The sequence below is a fragment of the Staurois parvus genome, unplaced genomic scaffold (assembly GCF_062004578.1).
Source record: "Staurois parvus isolate SC_StPar_1 unplaced genomic scaffold, SC_StPar_1.0 ptg000299l, whole genome shotgun sequence".
In the NCBI taxonomy this organism is placed as follows: Eukaryota; Metazoa; Chordata; class Amphibia; order Anura; family Ranidae; genus Staurois; species Staurois parvus.
In genome coordinates this window covers 17,688,262-17,712,533 of record NW_028318095.1, presented here as the reverse complement: position 1 = coordinate 17,712,533, position 24,272 = coordinate 17,688,262, and the positions used below count along the sequence as shown (strand labels likewise).

General features: G+C 42.6%; 2 protein-coding genes across 2 annotated transcripts in view; one reads left to right on the top strand and one right to left on the bottom strand.

Moving 5' to 3' along the window:
- The window catches only part of MOSPD2 (motile sperm domain containing 2), a 150,384-nt gene extending 134,954 nt beyond the window's left edge, over positions 1-15,430 (bottom strand). The window contains exon 1 of the mRNA XM_089682976.1: positions 15,262-15,430. Within this exon, the coding sequence (XP_089539102.1) occupies positions 15,262-15,270 (9 nt within the window). The 5' untranslated portion in view covers positions 15,271-15,430. The remainder of the gene's footprint in view (positions 1-15,261) is intronic.
- FANCB (FA complementation group B) overlaps positions 15,385-24,272 on the top strand; it is a 60,142-nt gene continuing 51,254 nt past the window's right edge. Inside the window, exons 1-2 of the mRNA XM_089682975.1 lie at positions 15,385-15,446; positions 21,233-22,204. Of these exons, the coding sequence (XP_089539101.1) occupies positions 21,275-22,204 (930 nt within the window). The 5' untranslated portion in view covers positions 15,385-15,446; positions 21,233-21,274. The remainder of the gene's footprint in view (positions 15,447-21,232; positions 22,205-24,272) is intronic.

The window sequence follows — 24,272 nt, the reverse complement described above, 5'->3', positions numbered from 1 at the left end:
CAATGTTGCTGTCCAAGGGCGTCTCCATAGGTCCCCCATAGATAGAGAAGCCACCTTAAAGTGGAGTTCCACTCACGCTGTCAAAAAAATAAAAGTCAGCAGCTACAAAACCTGTAGCTGCTGACTTTTAAAAAAACAGCCACTTACCTGTCCCTCGGTCCCGCAATGTGTCCCTGCAGCCCGTTTTGCTGGCCGTCCTGTATTCGGAGGCTGGCATCTTCAGTGTGGGCCCCCGGCTGTGATAGCTTGTGGCTTCACAGCTAGGTACCCACTACACATGCGTGAGTAGCATTGCGCTTCATGAATGGTTCTGTAGCATTCTGGGACCTGTCACATGTCCCAAAAGACTACAGGGAGGGAGGGAGGACACCTTCCGCTTCCGATCGCGTAGGCGATCGGACCGGAAGTGGGAGCGGGTACATGTCAAATTCAGTTACCCGCCCCCCCCCCCGCCCCCCCCCCCGCCCCCCAAAGGTGCCAATCCTTAATGGAGAGCAGGAAAGCAGTCCTTAAAGCGGAACTTCCCCTTTTGGCTGGAGCTCTGCTTTAAGACAGGAAGTGTGTTACTGGCTAGATCACTTGGTGGATATATAAAAACAGATAACGAATGCAGCCATGACATGAAGGATTGGTAAACCGCAATATTATAAATCTTATGCTCCATTCACATAGGCGTTCAGTTACATTGCGAATCCCAGAGGCAAGAATCTACAGATTCCTGCAATTGAAACGGACAGTCGTGTGGGAATGGCAGCTATTCATGACTTCACACAGCCAGCAATTGCCTGCAGTGGCTGCCTTGAGAAGCACACAAAGTAACAACGGGTCAGGGCTCCAATTTCTGCTCCTTCAGATGCTGCTGCCATCTCCCTTGCAGCCTCTTTCAGGTTCCATGGCACTCCAATTTAGAGCCACACGTGTTATTGTCCTGCAAGGAGCATTGTATACATTGTGTTTGGCAAAAGATACTTTGCATGTCTCTTTTCCTAAAAAAAGAAAAACAAAACATGCTCCTAGTAAATCTATAAATCAGGACTTTAGTTCACTTTAGTGAACCTTCCACCCCAGATTGCATCCCACGTGATAAAATATTTACCTTTCTCCCTAATCCTACAGTCTTCACTGTGTGAACTTGCCCAACATATTACAATGGAGAACTGGAGGCTGCCATTAGTATGGTTCATGCATAGTAATGAATGGGGCTATGGCAGGTGTGTGTGGTAGGAAGATGACTCAGTGGGAACATGTTCCTTGCAAGAGCTGTGCGGTACCGGTCTCTAAGGCAGCGTTTTTCAACCAGTGTGCCGTGAGATATTGTCTGGTGTGCCGTGGGAAAAATTGCAATTACATCCGTAACATGTGGCCTCGGCTCACAAATAGACCAATCATTAGAACAGCAATGGGCAAACTACGGCCCGCGGGCCGTATATGGCCCGGCGGAACTTTTAATCCGGCCCGCGGAGCGTGATACTGTCAGAATTACTATGGGGGATGAATTACACTATGGGGGATGAATTACTATATGGGGGATGAATTACTATATGGGGGGTGAATTACTATATGGGGGGTGAATTACTATATGGGGGATTAATTACTATGCTTACTATGGGGGAATATTACTATACTTACTATGGATGACACATACACATCATTCATCTACTCTTGGTCCGGCCCCCGGGTCCAATATATGAACCCATTGCGGCCCTCAAGTCAAAACGTTTTTCAATAAATTATTTTAACATTTTCTAATGGTGGTGTGCCTCGTGATTTTTTTCATGAAAAAAGTGTGCCTTTGCACAAAAAAGGTTGAAAAACACTGCTCTAAGGACTGTGGGAATGGGGATGAAGGTATGGATTTCTACCACTGAGATTGCACTCCGCGGACATAAGGGTTGAATATGCCAATCCCTACACGATACAGGTTTCCTGTTACTGCCAATGTTACTTAGCATCTTTTTACATTGGTGAGTGGGCAATTCAAATGGTAGTCACTTCTGTGTTCAACCACAAGAGCTTAGGAGTATTTCACGGATATCTTTCACTGTACATAAATCAGTATTTGGACATGGAGACACTGTGGCTAGAGCAGGCTGCAGATTCATCTTATCTCCTTACAACTTTTATTTACTTATCTTAAAGCTTTTTTGACCATACTTCTTTTCTGAGTCACAGGAGTACACTTACACTGGCTCTCCTGTGGCCCAGAATCAGCAGACAATGTGCTAAAGCCTGTTGTCAGCTGATGTCACAAAGCCATTCCAGGCTCTGGAAGGATCCTGACCATATTGTCGAGATCCACCCAGCTGCCTGATTGACAGTTGGCTCTGGTTTTCAGTGCGTGGCTGAGAAATGTAGCCAGCTGCACCTGCTCCCTCTCCAGCCTGGGGCTCTAGTGAGCACTGGAGGAGCAAAGCAGAGAGCGCTGACTGATCACTGACAGTGACTGGTGGACATGTTATTGCTTAGTTCTCTGGCTTAGAGCTGGGGGGGGGGGGGGGGGACGGTGCAGCATCAGACCGACACTACAACAAGCAGTGGAGTATAGATATATGGGTTTTTTTCTATATACCCCATACATTTCCTTTAAAAAAGTTATTGTAAAAGGGGTAATTTTAGTACAGTATATTGTTTGAAAGCAGCATGGTATAAGCTGAAATTTTTCTATTTAAAAAAAAAAAAAAAATGTTAAATAGCTTGACTTATGATTTGTATTTTTGGATTAAGGATAACCAAAATCAAGAGACATACTTAATTCTTATCAGTCACAGCTAGATAAATATCTTGTTCAAATTGTTTATTCAGTTAACAAAGAATAGACTACAGGTCAGGTCAAAGAAGGCCATAATGGAAATGCTAACATCGTCTGGTTTACAGAGCTAGATAAATATCCAACTTTCATATGAAAGACATACATACAAATTGGGTCCACAGAGCTAACATGCATGAATAGAGAAGTTTATTGATGAGCAGGAAGCATACTGCAAACAGACATCAAATCCCTCTTGACACATTTCGTACAATAGGTTCTTTAAATAAACATCTACTGTGCGAAACGCGTCAAGGTGGGCTTTGATGCCCCTTTATTGTATGCTTTCTACACATCAATAAACCCCTGGATTCATGCATGTTACCTCTGTGGACCCAATTTATGTGAAAATCTTAAATGTTACCAATGGACCAGGCAAAGTCCGTTTAGACACAAGGATCATTGCTCAGTGAAGTCTAGAGCAGATTTCCCATGTGGTAGCAAGGATTGAACTAGTCTTTAAATTTCTTCTATTCGGATTGCCATAACAGAAAGAGCTCAGTGTTGTTTACACGTGTTGACTTGTTTTAGATTGCCATAGCATCAGTCCCTATAGATCAGCAGTACAATAGTTGAAATTAAGCTCGGCACAATTTTAGCAACCTATGTTCTACCGCCATATCAAAATATCATATACTATATCAGTTTCAAAGCGGTAGTAAACTCTAAACAAAGTTTTCCCCTGAAAGATAAAAGGCATAATGTGCTAATATTCATAGCATACTAGCACATTACGAAAGACTTGCCTTCAAACAAAGATTTCCAGCGGTGCACTGTCACTGCTTCCATCTTCACTCGCTTAACTGGCCGAGCCACGATAACGTCACTCCTGCGCATGTGACCAAATCTCGGCCGCGGTACACAGCTCTGAAGGAATGTCCCTAGCTGAAGCTTGCTAGAATATCTCCTAAACGGAGCAAGTTTAGGAGATATTCATTTTACCTACAGGTAAGCGTAAATAATAATAAATCAGAGTTTACTACCACTTTAAATAAAATGGGCAAAGCAATTAACCTATTAAATGGATCATTGCTCAGAGGTAAACTTTTTCCTACACAGAAGGCTTTACAATTGAGAGTATCATCACTACTATCAAAGTATCTTATCATATACTACTTGCTCTATTTGTATTTTTTTCTTTATTTATAGTAAATGACCAGCATCTGTGGTATTTGCTAGCATTCTTTATTTCAAAGTGTAGACCAAAGCTCACTTTGGAATCCTAGATCAGCCTTTTCAACAAGGGTGTTGTGGCACCCTGAGGCATCTTCTGGGTTCTTCAGGAGTGCCTTGGGAAAATGCCAAAAAACTGCCCAAAAATTGTCAACAAGCTGGAAGTGGGAAATCGAGCCCACCTTTTTTGTTACACAAAGCGACAAGCTTTAATTGTGCAGCATTACAATCTTGGGCTTGCTGCTAGCATTCGAACAGTAGTTGATCTCATAGATTGATGAGGAGGACATTGGGCACCTGAGAACAACATTGTGTGCTCCTGTCAATGAGCATTTTAGCTGAATGACACAGAAAAAATTCTGGGTGAAAAATTCTGGAATATTCGTCGGTACTGGTGTAAAAAAGGTAGATTTGTTTTGTAAAAATAAATCACCTCTAATGGTGGGAGTCCTATGTGTGTTGATGCTGCAGCATTATGTAAACTATATATAGACAGCTCATCTTGCAGTTAAAGAAGTATGGGGTTTATAAAAAAAACCAAAAGAAAACACATGCATACTTACCTCTATGATGCAGCTGTCCCACATTGCCTATAAGCAGACGGTCATGCACGGCCTTCACCACGGCCTACGTTTTATTACATTTAAAAAGCAGTGCACTGTTCCACTATGCACATAATAATTAGCTTTAATTGTGATGATGTCATCACAAAACCGCATTCCTATTAATACACTTTAATTAGAACACACAACTTCTTCATTCCTTGGTGTCACTTTACAATAATAAATGTGTACCGCCCAAAGACCTGTCATTGCTAATTTAAAACAAAAATAGTATAGTTGTATTTACCTTTAATTACACATAGGAGAAAATGTAAATTGCATTCCTCTATAGTAACAAGCAGTAAACAGAAAAACTAATGAATCACAAAATCTGATTGTTGTATGGTAAAGAGGTTAAGCTGAAAGGCCCAGAACATGAGAGCCTTGGCTCTCTGGGAACTCTCCTCATTGGTTGAGACACGCAAAGCAGCAGCTCAGGAGTGGCCCTGCTTGGGTGCTCTCGTAGCAATCTGCTTGCTCCGGGGCACTTGGCAGAATGTAGGGGACAGCGGGGGAACCGAGAAGAGGAGGACCAGGGCTGCTCTGTGCAAAACCACTGCACAGAGCATGTAAACATGACATTAAAAAAGATGACTTTAATACCACTTAAATTTTGCTCTGAGATGTACCTATAGCCCACTTTTTATAATTTTGGATGGAGAGAGGAAGGAGCAGGGACTAAAGTGAGGGGAATCTACAGGGACTAAAGTGAGGGGAAACAACATAAACAGTATTTTTTTTTTTTTTGTAAGTAAGGAAATGCTAGAACCTCTGCCAGTTTTTTTATTGACATGAGTTCTAACCTCCCCCCTCCATTTCCAACTAGAAGACAACGTTTTGGCTATAGATAACTTTTAAATGTGATTAACATATTCCACTTACCCCCCAAGTACTTTCTGAAAACGGAGTTCTGTTTCTTTAAACTGAACGGATGACAGAACCCCAATGTAATCTCTGAACAACAATGGTGTCCCCATTCCTTTAGCGTAAACCTTTCCAAACAGAAATATGAGGCCATCACTGAACTCCATCTGCAAATGCTGCCTGTTATGTAATTGCACCAGTTATAACAATTTCAGATTCATCAAAGTGGAAGAATTGCGCAGGTCAGGAGGATCACAGTAAAGTCAGAAGTCCTTTTCTGCACACTTGCTCTTGGTCAGTGACTCACAGTATTGAAGGAAGATTGCTGGGTGAAAGTCAGTTAATTAGCATTTGCAGAATGAGAAGCCCGCAATGACAGTCGTCAGGAAAGGTTTCCATTAACATAGGTTCGCTAGATAAAAAAAAAAAAAAAACGTTGTCTGTATAGAACACGCTAGATAAAAAAAAAAAAAAATGTCTGTATAGAACACTCTAGCAGGCACTGGATCTTCTGCCAAAAACGTTTTTCCACTTCCTGATTAAATTTTTTTTTTCTCTTTTTAACTTTAAACCAAATGCCACGCAAGTGCTAAGAGTACAATCCCAGCATCTGTAAGGACTAAGGGCCCATTCACACCAAAGCGGTGCAGGAAACCTGCGTTCCGTGTGCTTTACCTGTACTGCATTCAAAATACACTGCAGTTGTGACCTGCAGCCGGTGTCCATAAGTTAATGACACTCCGAACATAGTGCGTTTGCCTGCACCAGATCACATGGTACAAAAGTACCTGCGATCCAGTTGCAGCGAGTTTCCCAAAGTAGTGCATGTATGACTTTTGGTGTGGTGCAGTGCAATTTCAACCCATTCAAAATTAATGGCAATGTGAATCACACAGGCATGTACAGCGTGTTCCTGAGTGATTCCTGATGTGAACTGGCCCTTAGAGCCAGATGCCGGTACAAAGTACCTCCAGTGAACATCAGTTACATCATCAGTAGGTGGCCAATGGAGAAGGCTGAAGACTCTGGACCATGAAGATTGGTTGAAGGTGGAGGACACCTATACTGATCATTATGACAACAGCAACACAAGAAAGGTCCTTGTCCCAACTCCCATGCCTCTGATCTTTGCACAGTTGCAGAGATGTAATCGCAGAAACAATCTTCAGCATCCGACTTCTGGATATGTCAGATACCTGGACCTCCCATTGTATGTTTTGGTTCCATCCACCTACCCCTGCTTCATTAGCAGTAATGTGGGGCCAGCAGACAGAAGCAAAGCATGCAATGGGAGGGAGCAGGTGTTTGACACACCCAGAAGCGTCAGATGCTTAAGATTTTTCAACACAGTGAAATCTGGCAGCATGGGACAGTAAGGATTACAGCCCAGCCCCAGGAAATTTAAAAATTATGCCCCCAAACAAAAAAGATCTACTTGCCTGATCCTCTGATGCTACACGGGTTCCCTGCATCACCTTCTCCCACATGCTCCAGAGGTATAAGATCCTTACATAATCAAGACTGATGCAGGACCCATAGCCTTGCATTGGTTGTGATTACTTCAAGAGACAATACATTGCAGAAGCATGAGAGAGCATTGTCTGCCAGGGAAGTGGAGGATCGCTTAAGTAAAAAACTCTCCCCTTAAACTAAACAAGATGTTAACCTACTGCAAGGGATCATTTTTTCGGAGTTTGACTTCAAAGAAGATATTTAATGTGCGTTAATTTTGCCTTCCCTGGTTCCACCCCGCCACACCACCCATGAAATATCCTATTTTGGACCCAGTTATATCATCGGTCTCTGTGTTTCTCTATGCAGTGTTGCAGTGCAGGCAGATCACGGCTGATGGGAGGGGGCGGCAGGGTGCTGTTCATACCTGCCTGAAACTAGAGCAGCATGCTACTTCAATACTCTTCTCTTGTGCGTTCTGCTCTCGTGAGCTGTGCCCTGGATCTTGGCAGCAAAAATCAAAATGCCTTGATGGGTGGATGTCAGTCTGAAGGAGTGGGTGCCCCTAAGCAGGCTGCATTTGCATGAAACTCACTCTAGGTAGCAGTCACATGTGTTGCTGAGACTCCATGATTATTCGAAATCCAATCAATGAAAAGGGGCAGGCCAGGGAAAGTCAGGAGGGGGTAGAAAGGGCTAGATAATGTTGGATGTTCTTCAGCTAAGAAATGAAGCAGACTCTGATTTGTTGGAGCTTCTAAAACACATTATGAGAAGCTCACAGTGTGCAGTGAAATCAGTGAGTTATTTTGGTACAGGGGAGGAGCCTAATCGACTGTGTAAGACCCAAGATAAGGCCAGAGGTAAAATTAAAAGCGGAACTTCACTCTGGAAGTCAACGTTTCGCATGTGCCCCCGCTGACCCGCGGGTGCCGTGATTTGATCCCTAAGGTATCAATCATCCGATCTAGGCCAGTGATGGTCGGCCTAAGTCGGATGATCGATCCCAGTCATATCAAGGATCTTCCTGTACCTGTGCTTACAGTTACATGAGTACAGGCATTCATGACATCATCTCTCTCTGGGAACATTCCGTCCTAGAGAGAGAATCAAGACACAGTGAGTAAAAGCAGCACAGCAGCACACTTTTCACAGAACACATTAAACTCCTTGATTGCGCCACCCCCCAGTTAACCCCTTCACTGCTCTGTCACCAGTGTCATTAGTACAGTGTTCAGATTATTTGCTGATCACTGTATTAGTGTCACCAGTGACTTCAGATAGCATTAGCATCAGTTAGCACCTCTCCCAGATAGCATCAGATTGCCCTTCAGTACACCAGTAATCACATTTAACCCCTTGATTGCCAGGAACACGCTCACACAATAAACCTCCATTGCTAGTATAGTGTCTGAACGGATCAATATCTTTGATCAGATCAGGACTATACCAGCATTCACATTAGTATAGTGTCCCCAGAAACACAGCGTTAGCGGGATCAGCCCCGGCACCTGCGTTTAGCCCCTACGCTTGCCGCCCCCTTCTCCCCTTCAAGTGCAGTGTCAGTAGGTCACTGTTACTTGATACATTGCGCACAAAACCGCAGTGTTCGCAGAATCAGACCTGATCTCAGTTAGGACTTGCTGGTAAATTTTTTTGTAGCGGTTCAAACAGTCCGTCAGCCAGGTGCTCTTTTTCCCGTGAGTCGCACTAGGTACCTATAAAATTTAGTGGCCAAAATGTCCAACAAAGGTACTCTAGTGAAGAGGCCTACAGGATTCTGAGCATGTCAGGTGAGAGCGAAGGGGAAGACTCCCTGACACAATCAGCCTCAGAATGCAAACCTGTAGACAGCAGCAGCACCCTGACAGATAGCTCAGACAATGGAGAAGAGGTTCCTGTTAAGAATAGGCGAACCCGACCCCGTTCCAAGGTTGCTGAGATGTTACAATCGCATGATGACTCGCATATGCAGCAGAATGCCAGTATTAGTGCCGCTCAACCTTTTGGTGAACTGGCGAGCACCAGCGGCCTAGTACATCCTGGTCTTTCACATACCAGCACTGCAGTATCCCTTGGTGATGTGGCGAGTCCCATGAGTGCAGTACCAGCTGGTGCAGTGGTGAGCACAAGCAGTGTCCAGCAGCCAGCAAGAATTTGCACACAGGCCTGTCAAGCCCCTAGTGTCCTTGCGGCCATGCTTGCAAATCCCGATTGGCAGCCCACAAATTCTACAGCACACGTACTCCCCCCCCCTCCCCCCCCCATTCACTGCCCAACCTGGAATTCAGGTGGAAACAGCAAATTTAAATACTCCCCTTGATTTTTTGGGAGTTTTTCACGGAAATCTGTATTAATTAATTTCGAATTTTTGGAGGCCTAACCCTCAACACGGGCATTACTAAAAAAAATGAATTGCGGTTGTATTGCTCCAAAGACTCGATTCATCATATGCTGTGTTCTCTGCTGCCATGGTCAGGCATAGATATGAGAGTATAATTTTATGCATTTCAATGACAACACAAGGTCATCCTCGGGGTGACCCTGAATTTGACCAGCTCCACAAAATTTGGCACCTCATAAATCACCTTAACCAAAAATTTGCAGATGTCTATACTCTCCACCAAAAATCTGCGTTTATGAGTCCCTCATTATTTGTTCTGGCCTCCTTGCACTCATGAAACAATTTCTCCCCAGCGTGCCAGATATGGGGTCAAGGTGTATAAGACCTGTGAGAGGGCAACAGGCTATACATATAGGTTTCGGATTTACGAGTGAAAAGATAGTCACGTGGAGCACCCCGGATGCCTTGACTACATGGGGAGCAGTGGCAAGATAGTTTTGACTTGGTGTCATCCTTTTTCCATATGGGGTATCACTTATACATGGACAATTTTTATTCAAGTGTACCACCATTTAGACATTTGTACAATCTTGGAACTGGCGTATGTGGCACCGTGCGATCTAATCGCCGGGGCTTCCCCCAACGGCTTGTGAATATCCGTCTTAGAAAAGGGGAAAAAGCCTGCTTGAGAAATGAGGATTTGCTCGCAGTGAAGTGGAAAGTAAAAACAGGATGTTTTCATCCGGTCTTCCAATCATGCAGATATGACCATCCAAATTGCCACGGCAGCAGGTGCTGTTGAGAAGCCCCTCTGTGTCCACGACTAAAACCTTAACATGGGAGGGGTGGACTTCAACGACTAGATAATGAAGCCGCACTTAGTTTCCAAAAAAGCCAGATGCTGGCACATAAAAGTGTCTATTTTAATTGGCTCTGTATAATACTTTTGTGCTTTACAAAGCAACTAGATGAAGTGGATAATTCCAGGAAGAGATCATCACGGACCTTTTGTATCCAGAAGGTGCTGTGGCCCAAAACCCCAACCCAGATGCAGTTAGCCAGTTGCATGAGAGGCATTTTCCCGATGCCATTTCTGGTACCCCAATCCAAAGGAGACCCCCAAAAAATCTGTCTGTAGCAGACATGGAATTAGGCGTGACACCTGCTTTTTTTTGTCCCTCCTGACCTGGCCTCGGCCTCAAGGACTGCTTCCGTCGCTACCACACACTACTGGAGTACTAGTATAGGGTACAGCACGGCACAGTTCAGGGCACATATTTACACAGGGTCTCGCAAGATGTCAGGTAGTCAGAAAACTGGCTATCACATTTTGAGAGACCCTACAATCTGTTTTAAAAAGTTAAAGTTTAAAAAAAAAAAAAAGGCATAAAAAATAAAAAGTACAAATTCCAAAAGAAATAAAAAAATTTTAAAAACCAAAAATAGTTAGTGTTTTTTGTTGTCGTTGTTACTGTTCTACAATTTTATGCAGGAATGCCATTCAGCTGCAGCATCAACCGGTTTATTCTGACAGCAACAGGAGCTTGCTCTCAGAATATATTTAAGTCAGTGTGGGCAGCGCTGTTGGATGAGATTCTTCATCCGCAGTTATAAAAAAAAAAAAAAAAAAAAAAGAAGGAAGAGCATATATGCCGAAGCATGGAGGCCTGGGGTGGCCAGTGGGTGGATGACCCCTATGCTTCAGCATATATATTTTATAATATTTTTTGGCACATTTCATGTGTGCCCACCATTAGAAGTGGGTGAATGCAGGACGGTATATTCTAATGGTGGGCATACCACACACTTTTTCTGGCAGAGATTTCTTCTCTTTTTTCCCCATTCAGCTCACAGGCTGAAAGAAAAAAAAAAACGAACATGGCATATACACCCTACAAGGACCAGCAACATACTGGTATATCACTGGACTGTGAACGGTTATACCAGGATGATGCCTACAGCTGCAGGCATCATCCTGGTATCGTTTTTTTCAGCCAGCGATAGGCTTTCGTATAAAAGGCAATCCTAGATGGCCAATAAGCCCCCCCCCGCCTTCCGCAGCCATTGAAATTATAGGGGATATTTGCATTCACTGTGATTTCATAAAATGAAAGGGACAGTGTAAAATTAATTAAAAAAAATCAAAATAACCACCTCCCCCCACGTACCTGCGTGCGAGACCGTTGACCCCGTGCCAGTTTGTAAACGTTAGTTGCACCATGCATGTGAGGAATCGCTGCGAATGTCAGATCAAGGGCAGTATTTCTAACACTAGACAACCTCTGTAAATCTAAAATGGTAGCTTGTAAAGGCTTATAAAGTGTTGCCTATGGATATTAAAAATGTATGCAGTTTGTCATCATTGCACAAGGCAACACAGTTTTAAAGCATGTCATGTTTGGTATCCATTTACTCAGCATATCATCTTTTATATCTTACCATATAATTGGCCAATATATTGTGTTTTTGTGCATTAAAAGTAAAAAAATAAAATGTATTTTTTTCAAAACATATGCGTTTGAAAAATTGCTGCGCGAATACTATGTGAGATAAAAAATTGCAGAACCCTCCATTTTATTCACTAGGGTGACTGCTTTATGAAAATATATAATATTTGGAGGGTCAAAGCAATTTCCTAGCAAAAAATACAGATTTTTTTTTTGTGAACAAAAAGTGTCAGAAGAGGTTTGGTCTTCAGGTGGTTAGAAGAGTGATGTGTGGCACAAACGTCTAATTCTGGGCTAAAATGCCCCCACCCCCCAAAATGACCCCTTTTTGGAAAGTAGGCACCCCAAACTATTTGCTGAGATGCATGTTGAGTCAATAGAAGAATTTATTTTTTTACCACAAGTTTTTGGAAAAATTACAAAAAAATAAAAATTATTTTTTTTTAAACACAAAATTGTTACTTAATTGATTTATTGCTCACACATTCCATGGGTATATGTGGAATTACTTCCCAAAATACATTCTCCTACTTCTCCCAAATACATTCTGCTACTTCTCCCGAGTATGGGGGTACCACATGTGAGACTTTTTGGCAGTCTAGCCAAGTACAGGACCCTAAAATCCAATAAGCACCTTCAGGCTTTTAAAAGGCTTTATTTCCTTATCATACTTCCTAACTATCACAGTTCCAGAAGCCCTGAAATGCCAAGATAGCACCAACACCCACCCCCCCAATGACCCCTTTTTGGAAAGTAGACACCCCAAGGAATTTGATAAGAAGCATGTTGAGTATTTTGCAGATTTCGTTTGTTTCCACAAGTTTTTAGAAAATGAAGAACACAAAAACATTTTTTCTTTTTTTATATTTCAAAACCTTGTGAGAAAAAATGAGATCTGCAAAATACTTACCATGGATCTTTTTTAATTCCTTGGGGTGTCTACTTTCCAAAAAGATGTCATTTTAGGGGGTTTGGTGCTATCCTGGCATTTCAGTGCCTCAAAAGCTGTGATAGGTAGTGAGAAAGTGAAATGAGGAAGTTACGCACCTTCAGGCTTTCAAAGTAGTCATTGGATTTCAGGCTCCTGTATGTGGCTAGGCTCCCAAAAAGTCTCACACATGTGGTATCCCCATACTCAGTAGAAGTAGCAGAATGTATTTTGGGGTGTAATTCACTATATACCTATGGTTTGCGTGAGAAATATATCATTTAAGTGACAACTTCGTGTGTAGTAATTTTCCCCATTTTTCAAAAACTTGTTGGAAAAAAAAAATATTCCATGGACTCAATATGCCTCTCAGCAAATAGCGTAGGGTGTCTACTTTCCAAAAAGGGGTCATTTGGGGGTGTTTGTACTATCCTGGTATTTTAGCACCTCAAGAAATGTGATGGGCGGTCAGAAAGTAAAAGCTGTGTGAATTCCATCATCTATATCATAGTTTGCTGATGCTATAACTTTCACACAAAGCAATCAATATACACTTATTGGAATTTTTTTTTTACCAAAAACATGTAGCAGAATACATTTTGGCTTAAATTTATGATGAAATTTGAGTTTTTTGGATATTTTTTATGACAGAAATTCAAAAATATTGCTTTTTCTCAGAATTGTCAGTCTTTTTTTTGTTTATAGCACAAAAAATAAAAAGCGCACAGGTGATCAAATACCACAGAAAAAAAGCTCTATTTGTGTGAAAAAAATGACATAAATTTTATTTTTGTACCGTGTTGCATGACCGTGCAATTAAACTAATGCAGCGCTGTATAGCAAAACATGGCGTAAATTGCAGTATCTACACCATAGTTTGTAGACGCTATAACTTTCACACAAAGCAATCAATATACACTTATTGGGATTTTTTTTTTTTACCAAAGATATGTAGCAGAATACATTTTGGCCTAAATGTGTGACCAACTTTGAGTTTACTATATATTTTTTTTATAGCCGAAAGTAAAAAAAATATATATTTTTTTTTAATTTCAGACTTTTTTGTTTATAGCATAAAAAATAAAAAGCGTACAGGTGATCAAATCTCACCAAAAGGAAGCTCTATTTGTGTGAAAAAAGGGACATAAATTTCATTTGGGTGCAATTACCAGTTGAAATAGTGCAGTGCAGAATAGCAAAAAAAGAAGTCTGGTCAGTAAGGGGTGGGTTAAATCCTCAGGAGTGCAAGTGGTTAAGGGTGTGCACACTTATGCAACCATATTATTTTAGTTTTTTTTATTTTTACTCCCCCCCTCCTTTCCCCACACCTAAAAGATTGGTTTGTTGTTCAACTGAGTTGTACAGTTCACAGGTTACAATAAAAGGTGGAAAAGGTTCTGAAATGATTTATCTTTTTGTCTCATTTTTTTTACATCACAGAAACCTGACATTTTAACGGGGCTGTGTAAACTTTTTATCCACTGTAAATACCTTTTCTCATCAGCAGTAAGAGCAGTCTTTGACTTCCATCAGTGTCCAGCAAAGCACTTGGTCAAGCCTGTAGGAGGAGGTTTCATTCTCCCCCGATTGTCCTATGAATTTGCATTCCTAGATTGTAAGCTTGAAAGAGCAGGGCCCTCAAACCCCTCGTGTATTGTCTCATGTACTGTCCCCCACTATAATGTACAGCGCTGAGCAAACCTCTTGGTGCTATATAAATACTGTATAATAATAATAACCTCTGACCCTCTGTCTGGACAATGCTGATTAGAAACACCCTCCCAAAAAAAATATATATATATATCTAGCAATACACACCAAACTGAGCATGCCCCCAAGGCTCTGTGGTATAAGCTGATGGATTGAGGACAGTAGAAGGGGAGGATCAGAGAAGGCAGGAAAACAGCCTTTTTACACAATGCAGAGGATTAACCCCTGCGGTTCCACAGTGAGTATAACAAGCATGCTGTACTACATATACAGACTGATTTTACTGTTGTGGGTTTAGAAACACTTTAATGACACGGCAAGCGTAACTTTTGTTTTTCACATGGTCTCAAAGTGCGTGTTTCTGTGTGCGTTCCTGGAACACGCAGGTTTGAACGCAGCCTACAGTCACACAGCCCCGTTGGGCATGTTGTGCGTTTTCCTTGCGACAGCATAGGGAAGATTATTCATCTGAGTGGGCTGCCCTACACACACCAAAACAAGCTCCAGGACCGTCCCCAGCACGGAGTTTCGCACGTTTGCTAGTTGTGTCTGGGGGTCAATCAATGGCACCACTCGCACTGTCTGTTGCGCCTCAGTTCACGTTCCTGTAATGCGCAGGTGTGACTGCAGGACAACTGCACACAGAGGTTGTCTAGGATGGTGGAGAATGATTTACACATGGTCAGCCCCACCACCCAAAACACCAGACATGTACAGCAGAGACCCCCCAAGAGGCACAACGAGGACCTGTCATACAGACTGAAGAGTAGGGACAGCAATCATACATGTGAATGTACACAGCACACCACCAACAGAGGATGGAGATGTCACCTAGGTGATCAGCTCAGGTCACATGACTCCTGAGTACAGACAGCATACAATGACAGTCCTCCCTCCTCTCTGCCCCCTCTGTCCTCTCACCGCCCCGCACTCACCTCCGCCATCCTCTTCTCCAACTCTACTCCTGCCGCTCTTCTCACATCCCTTCCGGCCGTCCTGACGTCACGGCCGACCTCACGTCCCCACCCACCCCGCAACGGCTCCTCCCAGTCTCCGCTCACTCACCTCCGGCGTGACGTCACCGGCGGAGGACTGGACAGCGGTGCGGGGGGTGTCTGAGGTGAGAGGAGCTCGGTATGGGTTACCCAGAGTGCTGCGCGGCGTCCATGGCGGAAAGTTCGCTCAGTGAAGTGAGGGCGGCTGCGAGGACACACGTGGACGGGCTGCCAGTGAAGGCGGCTGTGTCACGTCTTCTCCGCGGGTTAGAATTCTAGTGTTGGGTGGCCTCTGCTCTGCCTGCAGCACTGTGACTGAAGGCTGAACTTTTGTGTCAGTACTGGATAGAGTGGAGAGGTATTAGAGCCTCTGTCGGTTTTATTGTCATGTGTGACCCCTGTTTACAACATTCACCTTCTATTATCGCTGTGAACGGCCCACATTGTGGATTGCCAACAGTAAGGGAATCTTAGTGGGGACACCAGTTCTGGCGACAACCAGGGATCCCCTCACTTTGGAGGGATTTCCTCACTTCCTGTTTTTGCTATGGAACAGGAAGTGAAGATAAATCTCCCCAATTGCCCGACAGGGGATATGACTCTCCCTGGGATCAGGTCACAAAGTTATTTTCATCTAAAATCTGACCTAAAATACCTCAACGTTTCTTTTCAGACATTTTTTTTTGCAATTCACAAAAAAAGCAACTAAAAGTATGAGGTATTTCATGAAACCACTCGGTACTTTACCTCATGACGTGTTATCCAGCGGGGTGGATACAGTGGAGGAGGATAGAACCCCTGTCAGTTTTTAGTGCTAATAAAGAGGTAAAATAGTTTAAAATGTAGAAATACTCCCACTCACTAAGGCATGGTTCACACTGCCATGACTTGGGATCCGACTTGAGACCCCCCCCCCCTAGTCACATGACCTGTGAAATCCCATGTTAGTCAATGACGGCCGTCTTATTCACTTGCCCTCCAGAGGATTTACCCCTCTTCCTGACCAGGCCATTTTTTGCGTTCTGGTGCTGCGTTACTTTAACTGACAACTGTGCGGTCATGCAACGCTGCACACAAATGAAATTTACGGCCTTTTTTCCCCCACAAATTGAGCTTTCTTTCGGTGGTATTTGATCGCCTCTGCATTTTTTTTTTGCGCTATAAAAAAAAAGACCGAAAATTTTGAGAAAAAAACTATATTTTTGACTTTTTGCTAATAAACATGTCCAGTAAAAAAAAACAAATTTTGTCATAAATTTAGGCCAAAATGTATTCTGCTACATATCTTGCTAAAAAAAATCCCAATATGTGTAAATTAACTGGTTTACGTGAACGTTATAGCATTTACAAATGGCGGTATAGATACTGGAATTATTTTTTTTGCTAGTAGTGGCGGTGATCAGCGACTTATAGCGGGACTGCGGTGACATTTTGACAGGGAAACTGACTTGGTGTCAATCACATCCCCAGTGACACCAATACAGTGATCAGTGCTAAAAAAAAAAAAAAAAAAAAAAAAGCAGCACTGACACTGTACTAATGGCACTGGGCAGGAAGGGTTTAACATGAGGGGCGATCAAAGGGTTAACTGCGTACAGGGAGTGTTTTACTAGGGAGCCGTGTCAGTGTCCTTCACTATAACCACACTGCTTTGGGTGGCTGTGCACAGCACAGCCATCCAAAGCAGTGTGCCCGAGCTGACAGGGAGGAGGACTGTTTGGTTAAAAAAAAACAAAACAAAAACAGTCGTCCTACCCGTCAGAGATGCTTGGTAATCACCCAGTGCCAGCAGGTAATTACCGGGCGGGACCCAGTGATTGACGGCTGCGAATGGCGGCGCTGGTACGGCATGTGCGCGCCCCCTGCCCTGAAATCCAAAATCATGTATATACAGGTGATTTTGCACACCCCTGCAGCAGTATGTCTGCTATAGAGCCGCAGGAAAGCGGGTAATTAGCACTGCTGAAGTCGCTCTGACTTCAGAAAAGGTTCTTGTACTACTTCCAGGCGACTTCTATCCGATTTGTGCCCATAGACTTTAATAGAAGCCGCGTCCAAGTCAGATCCTCATCTATATTGATGTGATTTGGATCTGACATTACAGGAAGATTACCCAGGCATTCCCTGAAAGTTTCTTCAAAGTAGTACTCGAGTCACCTGGCAAAGTCCCACTGCAAATTGCCCAACTTTCAGGTAGCAGTAGTGTGAACCGAGACTAAGTCAGTGCGGTCCCTGCAGCAGATATATTAATACAAAAAAGAAAAGGTGACTGGAATACCAGTCAATGGGAAACTACTTTCACAGGACACGTGGTGTATCGAAAACAACGAAGATAAATTATGTAAAAACAAAAATCTTTAAACACATCAAAGATTGAATAAAAATAGTATAAAACAATCACACACATATAGACTGTATAAAGATAATGTTGCTTCTTTTTTTATTGGTGGAAGGATTTATACACTCACCAGCCACTTGATTAGGTACACTTGTTAAATTGCTTGCTAACACAAATTGCTAAGCAACTCAATGCATTTAGGCATCTAGACCTGGTGAAGACAACTTGCTTAAATTCAAACCGAACATCAGAATGGAGAAGAAAGGGGATTAAGTGACTTTATTAGGTACACCTGTTCAATTGCTTGCTAACAGAAATTGCTAATCAGCCAATCACATGGCAGCAACTCAGTGCATTTAGGCATGCAGACTTGGTGAAGACGACTTGCTGATGTTCAAAACCAACATCAGAATGGGAAAGAAAAGGGATTAAGTGACATTGAACGTGGGATGGTTGTTGGTGCCACACAAGCTGGTCTGAGCATTTCAAAAACTGCTGACCTATTGGGATTTTCACACACAACCATCTCTAGGGTTTACAGAGAATAGTCCGAAAAAGAGAAAATACCCAGTGAGTGGCAGTTGTGTGGACAAAAATGCCTTGATGTCAGAGGAGAATGGGCAGACTGGTTTGAGATGCTAGAAAGGCAACAGTAACTCAAATAGCCACTCATTACAACCAAGGCATGCAGAATACCATCTCTGAATGCACAACACGTTGAACCTTGAAGCATATGGGTTACAGGAGCAGAAGACCACACCGGGTGCCACTAGCTGTCAGCTAAGAACTGGAAACGGAGGCTACAATTCACACAGGCTCACCAGAATTGGACAATAGGAGATTGGAAAAACATTGCCTGGGCTGAGGTATCTTGATTTCCCTAGAGATGGTTATGCGTAAAAATCCCAGTAGATCAGCAGTTTTTTAAATACTCAGGCCAGCCCATCTGGCACCAACAACCATGCCACATTCAAAATCACTTAAATCCCCTTTCTTCCCCATTCTGATGCTCGGTTTGAACTTCAGCAAGTTGTATTCACCACATCTACATGCTTAAATGCATTCAGTTTCTGCCATGTGATTGGCTGATTAGCAATTTGTGTTACCAAGCAATTGAACAGGTGTACCTAATAAAGTGGCCGGGAAGTGTATAAATCCCCTTCTTCCACCAATAAAAAAGACAACATTGTGATTGGGGAGATTTCCCTTCAATTCCTGCCCCATAGCTGAAATAGGAAGTGAGAGGAAATCACTGCAATTTAAAATAATCCCTTAAGGACTCCCAGGTCACCAAAATTAGTGTCCCCATTGGAAGATTTCCCTTCCATTTTCTGGGGACAACCCACAACTTGAGATTTGCTTTCACTTTCAATAACAGTAAACGGAACAAATACAGAGGATGAATCTCCCTAACGGGGACACAGACAGCAATAAAAACCTGGCAGGGGGTCTAACCCATATCCACTCCATTCAATTCTGTAAAACTAAGTTTTGTCTTTAATTATACTTTATGTAAATCAGCCCCAATGGTTCTGTATTTTTCCATATTTAGCTTTCTGTGCATTACTGTTGAGAGAACTGATCCAAAAAAGTAGAGACTACTCCAAATTAGCTATTATATTTTTACATTCCTTAAATACCTCATGCCCGGACCCTTATTTAACTTTCCATTAGCAAATTCACTTTAAGCCATGGTTCACACTGGTGTGACTTGTGCGATTTTGACAATTTCAAATCACATGACAAGTCATGCTGAAATTGACAGGTACTCGCTCACACTTCCACTGCGATCGCCTAGGCCATTGGAAGCGGAAGTTGTCCTCCTACCCTACCTCCCCGTAGTCTTCTGGGACATGTGACAGGTCCCAGAAGACTATGGGGCCATTCAGGAAGCGCCTGCACAGTGGGCACCCGGCTGTGAAGCCACAAGCTGTCACTGCCGGGTGCCCACACTGAAGATGCCGGCGCCTGGAACACAGTACGGCCGGTGAAACGGGCTGCAGGGAGGACACCGCAGGATCGTGGGACAGGTAAGTGGCTGTTTTTTAAAAGTCAGCTGCTACAGTTGTTGTAGCTGCTGACATTTTTTTTTTTACAGTGTGACTGGAACTCCGCTTTAGGAAGAAAAACAAAAAGTACACTAGAGCAGGGGTGTCAAATTCAATTTCTCAATTTCGTTGCAGGCCACATCAGCAATAAGGTTGCCCTTAAAGGGCCAGTTGTATCTGTAAGACTTGATGTCTAAAGACCACCTGACCCCCCCACTCCCCTTGTATCATAGTGCACCCCCCTTACCTTGCGCTACTGCTGGGAATAAGCTGGGGGCGGAGTCGGGACATAGAAAGTGCAGGGTCTGGAGGAGGACCAGAGGGCGGCTGGAGTCAGCTGCCGGAGTTTGCTGAATGCTGACACCAGGGGAGGTGGAGATGAGGGGCTGCTACAGCTGCACAGAGAGATGCGGGATCTGTAGAAGTTCTGTCCTCCTCTCTGCCATCGACTGCCGAGTCAAGGTGGCAGTGGAGATGAGGGCGATGCCACAGCTGCAGGAGCAGTGCGAGGGCCACATGAAATAGCCTAGTTGGCTGAATGCGACCTACGGACCTTGTATTTGACACAAGTGCACTAGCATGTTGCACTATATATTAAAACCCCCTGCGCTTCAGATGAAAAAACACACACACTAAGCTGCCAACACCCTCCTTTTAACCAAAAAGTGCATATATAGAAATAAGAAAAATTGGTGTAGCGCTAAAGCAAATGCCACTAAACATACATATACATATATAAACAGGTAAAAAGGGTTAAAGATGCTTATAAATAATCATGCATATAAAAAAAACTATTGCATATCCCCTAATGGGGAAACGTGACTATATGCTTGTGATGGTTGCACACAACACCATGCAAAGGGATAATATACTTCAATAAGTGACAAAGGTGAATATATTGCAGTCCACTTCACACAAAGACTGTGATCCTTTTAAAAGGCGTGAGAGTGTCACTGGTGCCACAATCCCAAAATGGTTTGAGTGCCTCCTCACCTCCCCGCACTGACCACAAGGGCCAATACGCCTTTGCACCTTATAAGGTATATTCCTCGGATGTCAGCCGATACAGGTCCACACTGGATGCTACCTCAGGCGCTGTTATCCAGAAAGCCATCTCCAGCTGCTATATAATGGTGGTAATATACCACCAGATGATGCTCAGAGACATAAGAAGAGACTTCCCATAGCGTGATACCGCAATATTTATTGATAAAATATATATAAAAATGCCCACTCACATGTCCACAAACAGTGTAAAGCCTTATGTAAATCCTCCTGTATCCTAGTACTGTGGGTGTACCCGGAGTCCCAATATGGCGCGTACGTCGGAAGTGATGTCACCGCGTACCGGAAGTGTCGTCAGGGCGTACCAACGCGTTGCGTCACGGATAGCACGTGACTTCATCAGGGGTCTTTCAGATTCAGAAATAATTATTCAATTATACAAGCACTATGAGTGGGCATTATAATAGGCCTAACTTTGAAAAATGAGTGAAGCTCTGCTTTAATTGTCTTTTTCTTTCAGATTATTCCTAACTTCTCCAAATGTAAACTGAGTATTTGATCAATGGAAACAATTAAACATCCTAAACAAGTGTTGGCCTACAATGGGGAAATCATCATCTTTCAGATTTCACAACTAAAAGGTACTTCCAATGATGAACAACAAAATGTTTTACAATTTTCAAGAAGAAGATTTCATGTGGACTCAGGAAAATTTATTGAAACGTCTTTTGGACAGTACAGCATACAATCCCATAAATCTTCTGTGGTGTTTGTATGCGCACACTGTGTCGCAGATGTTAGAACTGGTATACAATTCCCTTATGTTTTGCTAAAGACATGCAAAAGAAGGCAAAGTGGTTCATCAAGGCTGGTTTTGCTGCAGGTACTCGGTTCAAATGAGGTGGAACCATGTTTGAAGTTCAAAGTAGACAATGAATCTATAGAAGACCTACGCTTGATTGATGGTCCAATTGTTCTTTGGAGACAAAATGAGAAAATTTTATATATTTCATCTTTGACAACAGAAATTTTAACAGCTCCAGTTAATTTTTCTGCAATACACTGGGCTGGTACTGTTGAAGATGGCACTTATATTTTGGGAGCAACAAATGTGAGAGGAGAAGGAGGTAACTTACCAAGGACTTCTCACCCTGACAGAACTCTTCATGGATGTGAGTTTGTTTTGTACAACATTGAAAAGCAGAAAGTCATGTCAGGATCTTGCCTTGTTCCACATGCGTATACAAGTGTATTATGCTGCCTTGATGTCTGTACTATGCAGTGTGTGAATGGCACGTATGAGACATCCTCTGTAGGGGCCAGCCGTAAGCAGTTGATCTGGTTTGAAAATGGAGTTCCTAAGCGGGTCGTGCAGATTCCAACTGAAAATCTGTCAATGTTACAGGCTGCATATACAAGCCAAGCACATACATTGTGCATTTTGTCATTTGCTACTGGGGATGTTTGTGCGATACGGAGGGATGAGTTGCAGGTAATTATTTATATTCTTATAAATGTATTCCATAGGGGTTGATCTACTAAATGCAAGAAGACTGTTCACTTTTCAAGGGAATGTTCCCCAAAGCTTAGTGAATTAGGTAAAAACTCTGCTTACTCCCTTCATCCAATCGTACAAGCAAAAATGTTGTATGTTTTATTTTCTTTGCACTTGATTTGGTCATTCTTTGCTAAGTGAAATTTCAGCACATTCTGGAAATTGCGGTCAAAATTCCTTGCAAAGTGAACAGCCTATTTGCCTTTAGTAAACCAACCCCATAATCTCCAAATTGTATTTGTTTTCCTTTCTAATAAAATGCAGAATTAAAGAACTGCTTCAGGACAATTGAAAAACGTCATTCTAAAACTCATCTGTATATTTCCTGGGCAATTCATAAGTTTGGTCTAAAGTCAAATGTAATAGCAAATTTATTTAAATATGTATTTTCCTAAAGGAAATAAGAGATAATGAAAGCCCCAGAATGTTTATTTTCATATCATTTCTATGCAGCCCTGACCCACAAATCCAATAGATACAATGCTAATATTTTAGGTGAACCTGTGCTCAGACTACAGATTCTGGACAATCAGTAAAAGCTCTTTAAAACAAGCTGTCACTGACCTCTGTAGCTATTGGCACAGCTGAGAAATCCCTCTTTAAGCTTCTTACCAGAGCCACTGAAGTCACAGTTGCTCTTCTTTTTTTTTCTATGACAAAACTGTGTAGAACAATGTAAAAGGTACTGAGTAATATCCTTTTTACATGTACAGAAATGTTGTATGTTTCACATACTTAACAGGCTTGATCACAGTCAGTGCAGGGTGCTGTAGTGAATTGCACAGTTATAGGAAAATAAGGACCTTCACCAGCATTCCTTGTCATAGTTTTGTCTTAAAAAGGTGATCTTGAGAGATCCTGAAATGTCTACTTGCCTGTTGCTATTATCAACTCATGTTGTTATTATTATCACTTTACCAAGCTATTCTGGAATAAAACAAGCACTCACTGACCTCTGAAACTATAAGCTTTGCTGAGAAATCCCTCTTTAAACTTCATAACAGATGTACTGAAATCACAGTTGTTCTTACTTTATTTTCTATGACAGAGACCTTACCAAAGGTGTGTAGAACAATATAAAAAGTGCAGGGCTGAGTAATACCCTTTTACAGATACAGAAAAGTTGTATATGTCACATACCTTTACAGGCTTGACTGCAGTCCATCCAGGGTGCTGTAGGTAATTAGTGGATGGCTCCACCATACATTCATAGGAAAATAAGGCACACCTTGGTATAGTCTGCTTTGAAAAAGGGATCCCCACAAAGAATAATGAAACCTTGATAACCCTTCCCAACTCTGATTGTTATGCCTCAACACTTTCAGTTTTATTCTTGCTAGGCAGAAGTGGCAAGAAAGTGCCACAGAAAGTGTAAAGAAATCTTTGAAATCTGGACTGGCACACCAATAAATATTCAAAGTGATGGCACAGTCTTTTTCTTTAAATTAAAATAACAAACAGGTTTATACTTACCTGCTTTGTGCAATGCACAGAGTGGCCATGAACCTCCTCTTCTGAGATCCCCCATTGGCGCTCTTGACTCCTCTTCTTCACTGTTTGCCACCTGAGGAAGCCGCTTGCTATGGTGGCACACCTGTGGGCTTGCTCCTGAGCCGGTCTATGTGTGTCTAAAGAGGCACACAGTGTGGCTCGACGCTGCCAAATCTTACTCCCTCTTCACAGGAATTGATAGCAGCAGGATCCAATGACTCCTGCTGCTGCCTCTGTCCTATGAATGCAGGGGAAGAAAGGAGAGAGCCACTACATATGGGCACAGCACTGGATGGAATGAGGACTTAGGTAAGCATTTTTAGTAATATTTAGGAGGGGTGGGTGGAGGGGAGCGATATAATGTTAAGACATATTTTACCTTAATGCAGGATATGCTTTAAGGTAAAAAAATGTGTAGCCTTTACAACCACTTTAAAGCTGAACTCCAGGAATGCAGCCATTTTGTACAGTGTGCTAGAGTACTAGGGGTTAGGTCCAACAAGGTGCATGCCAT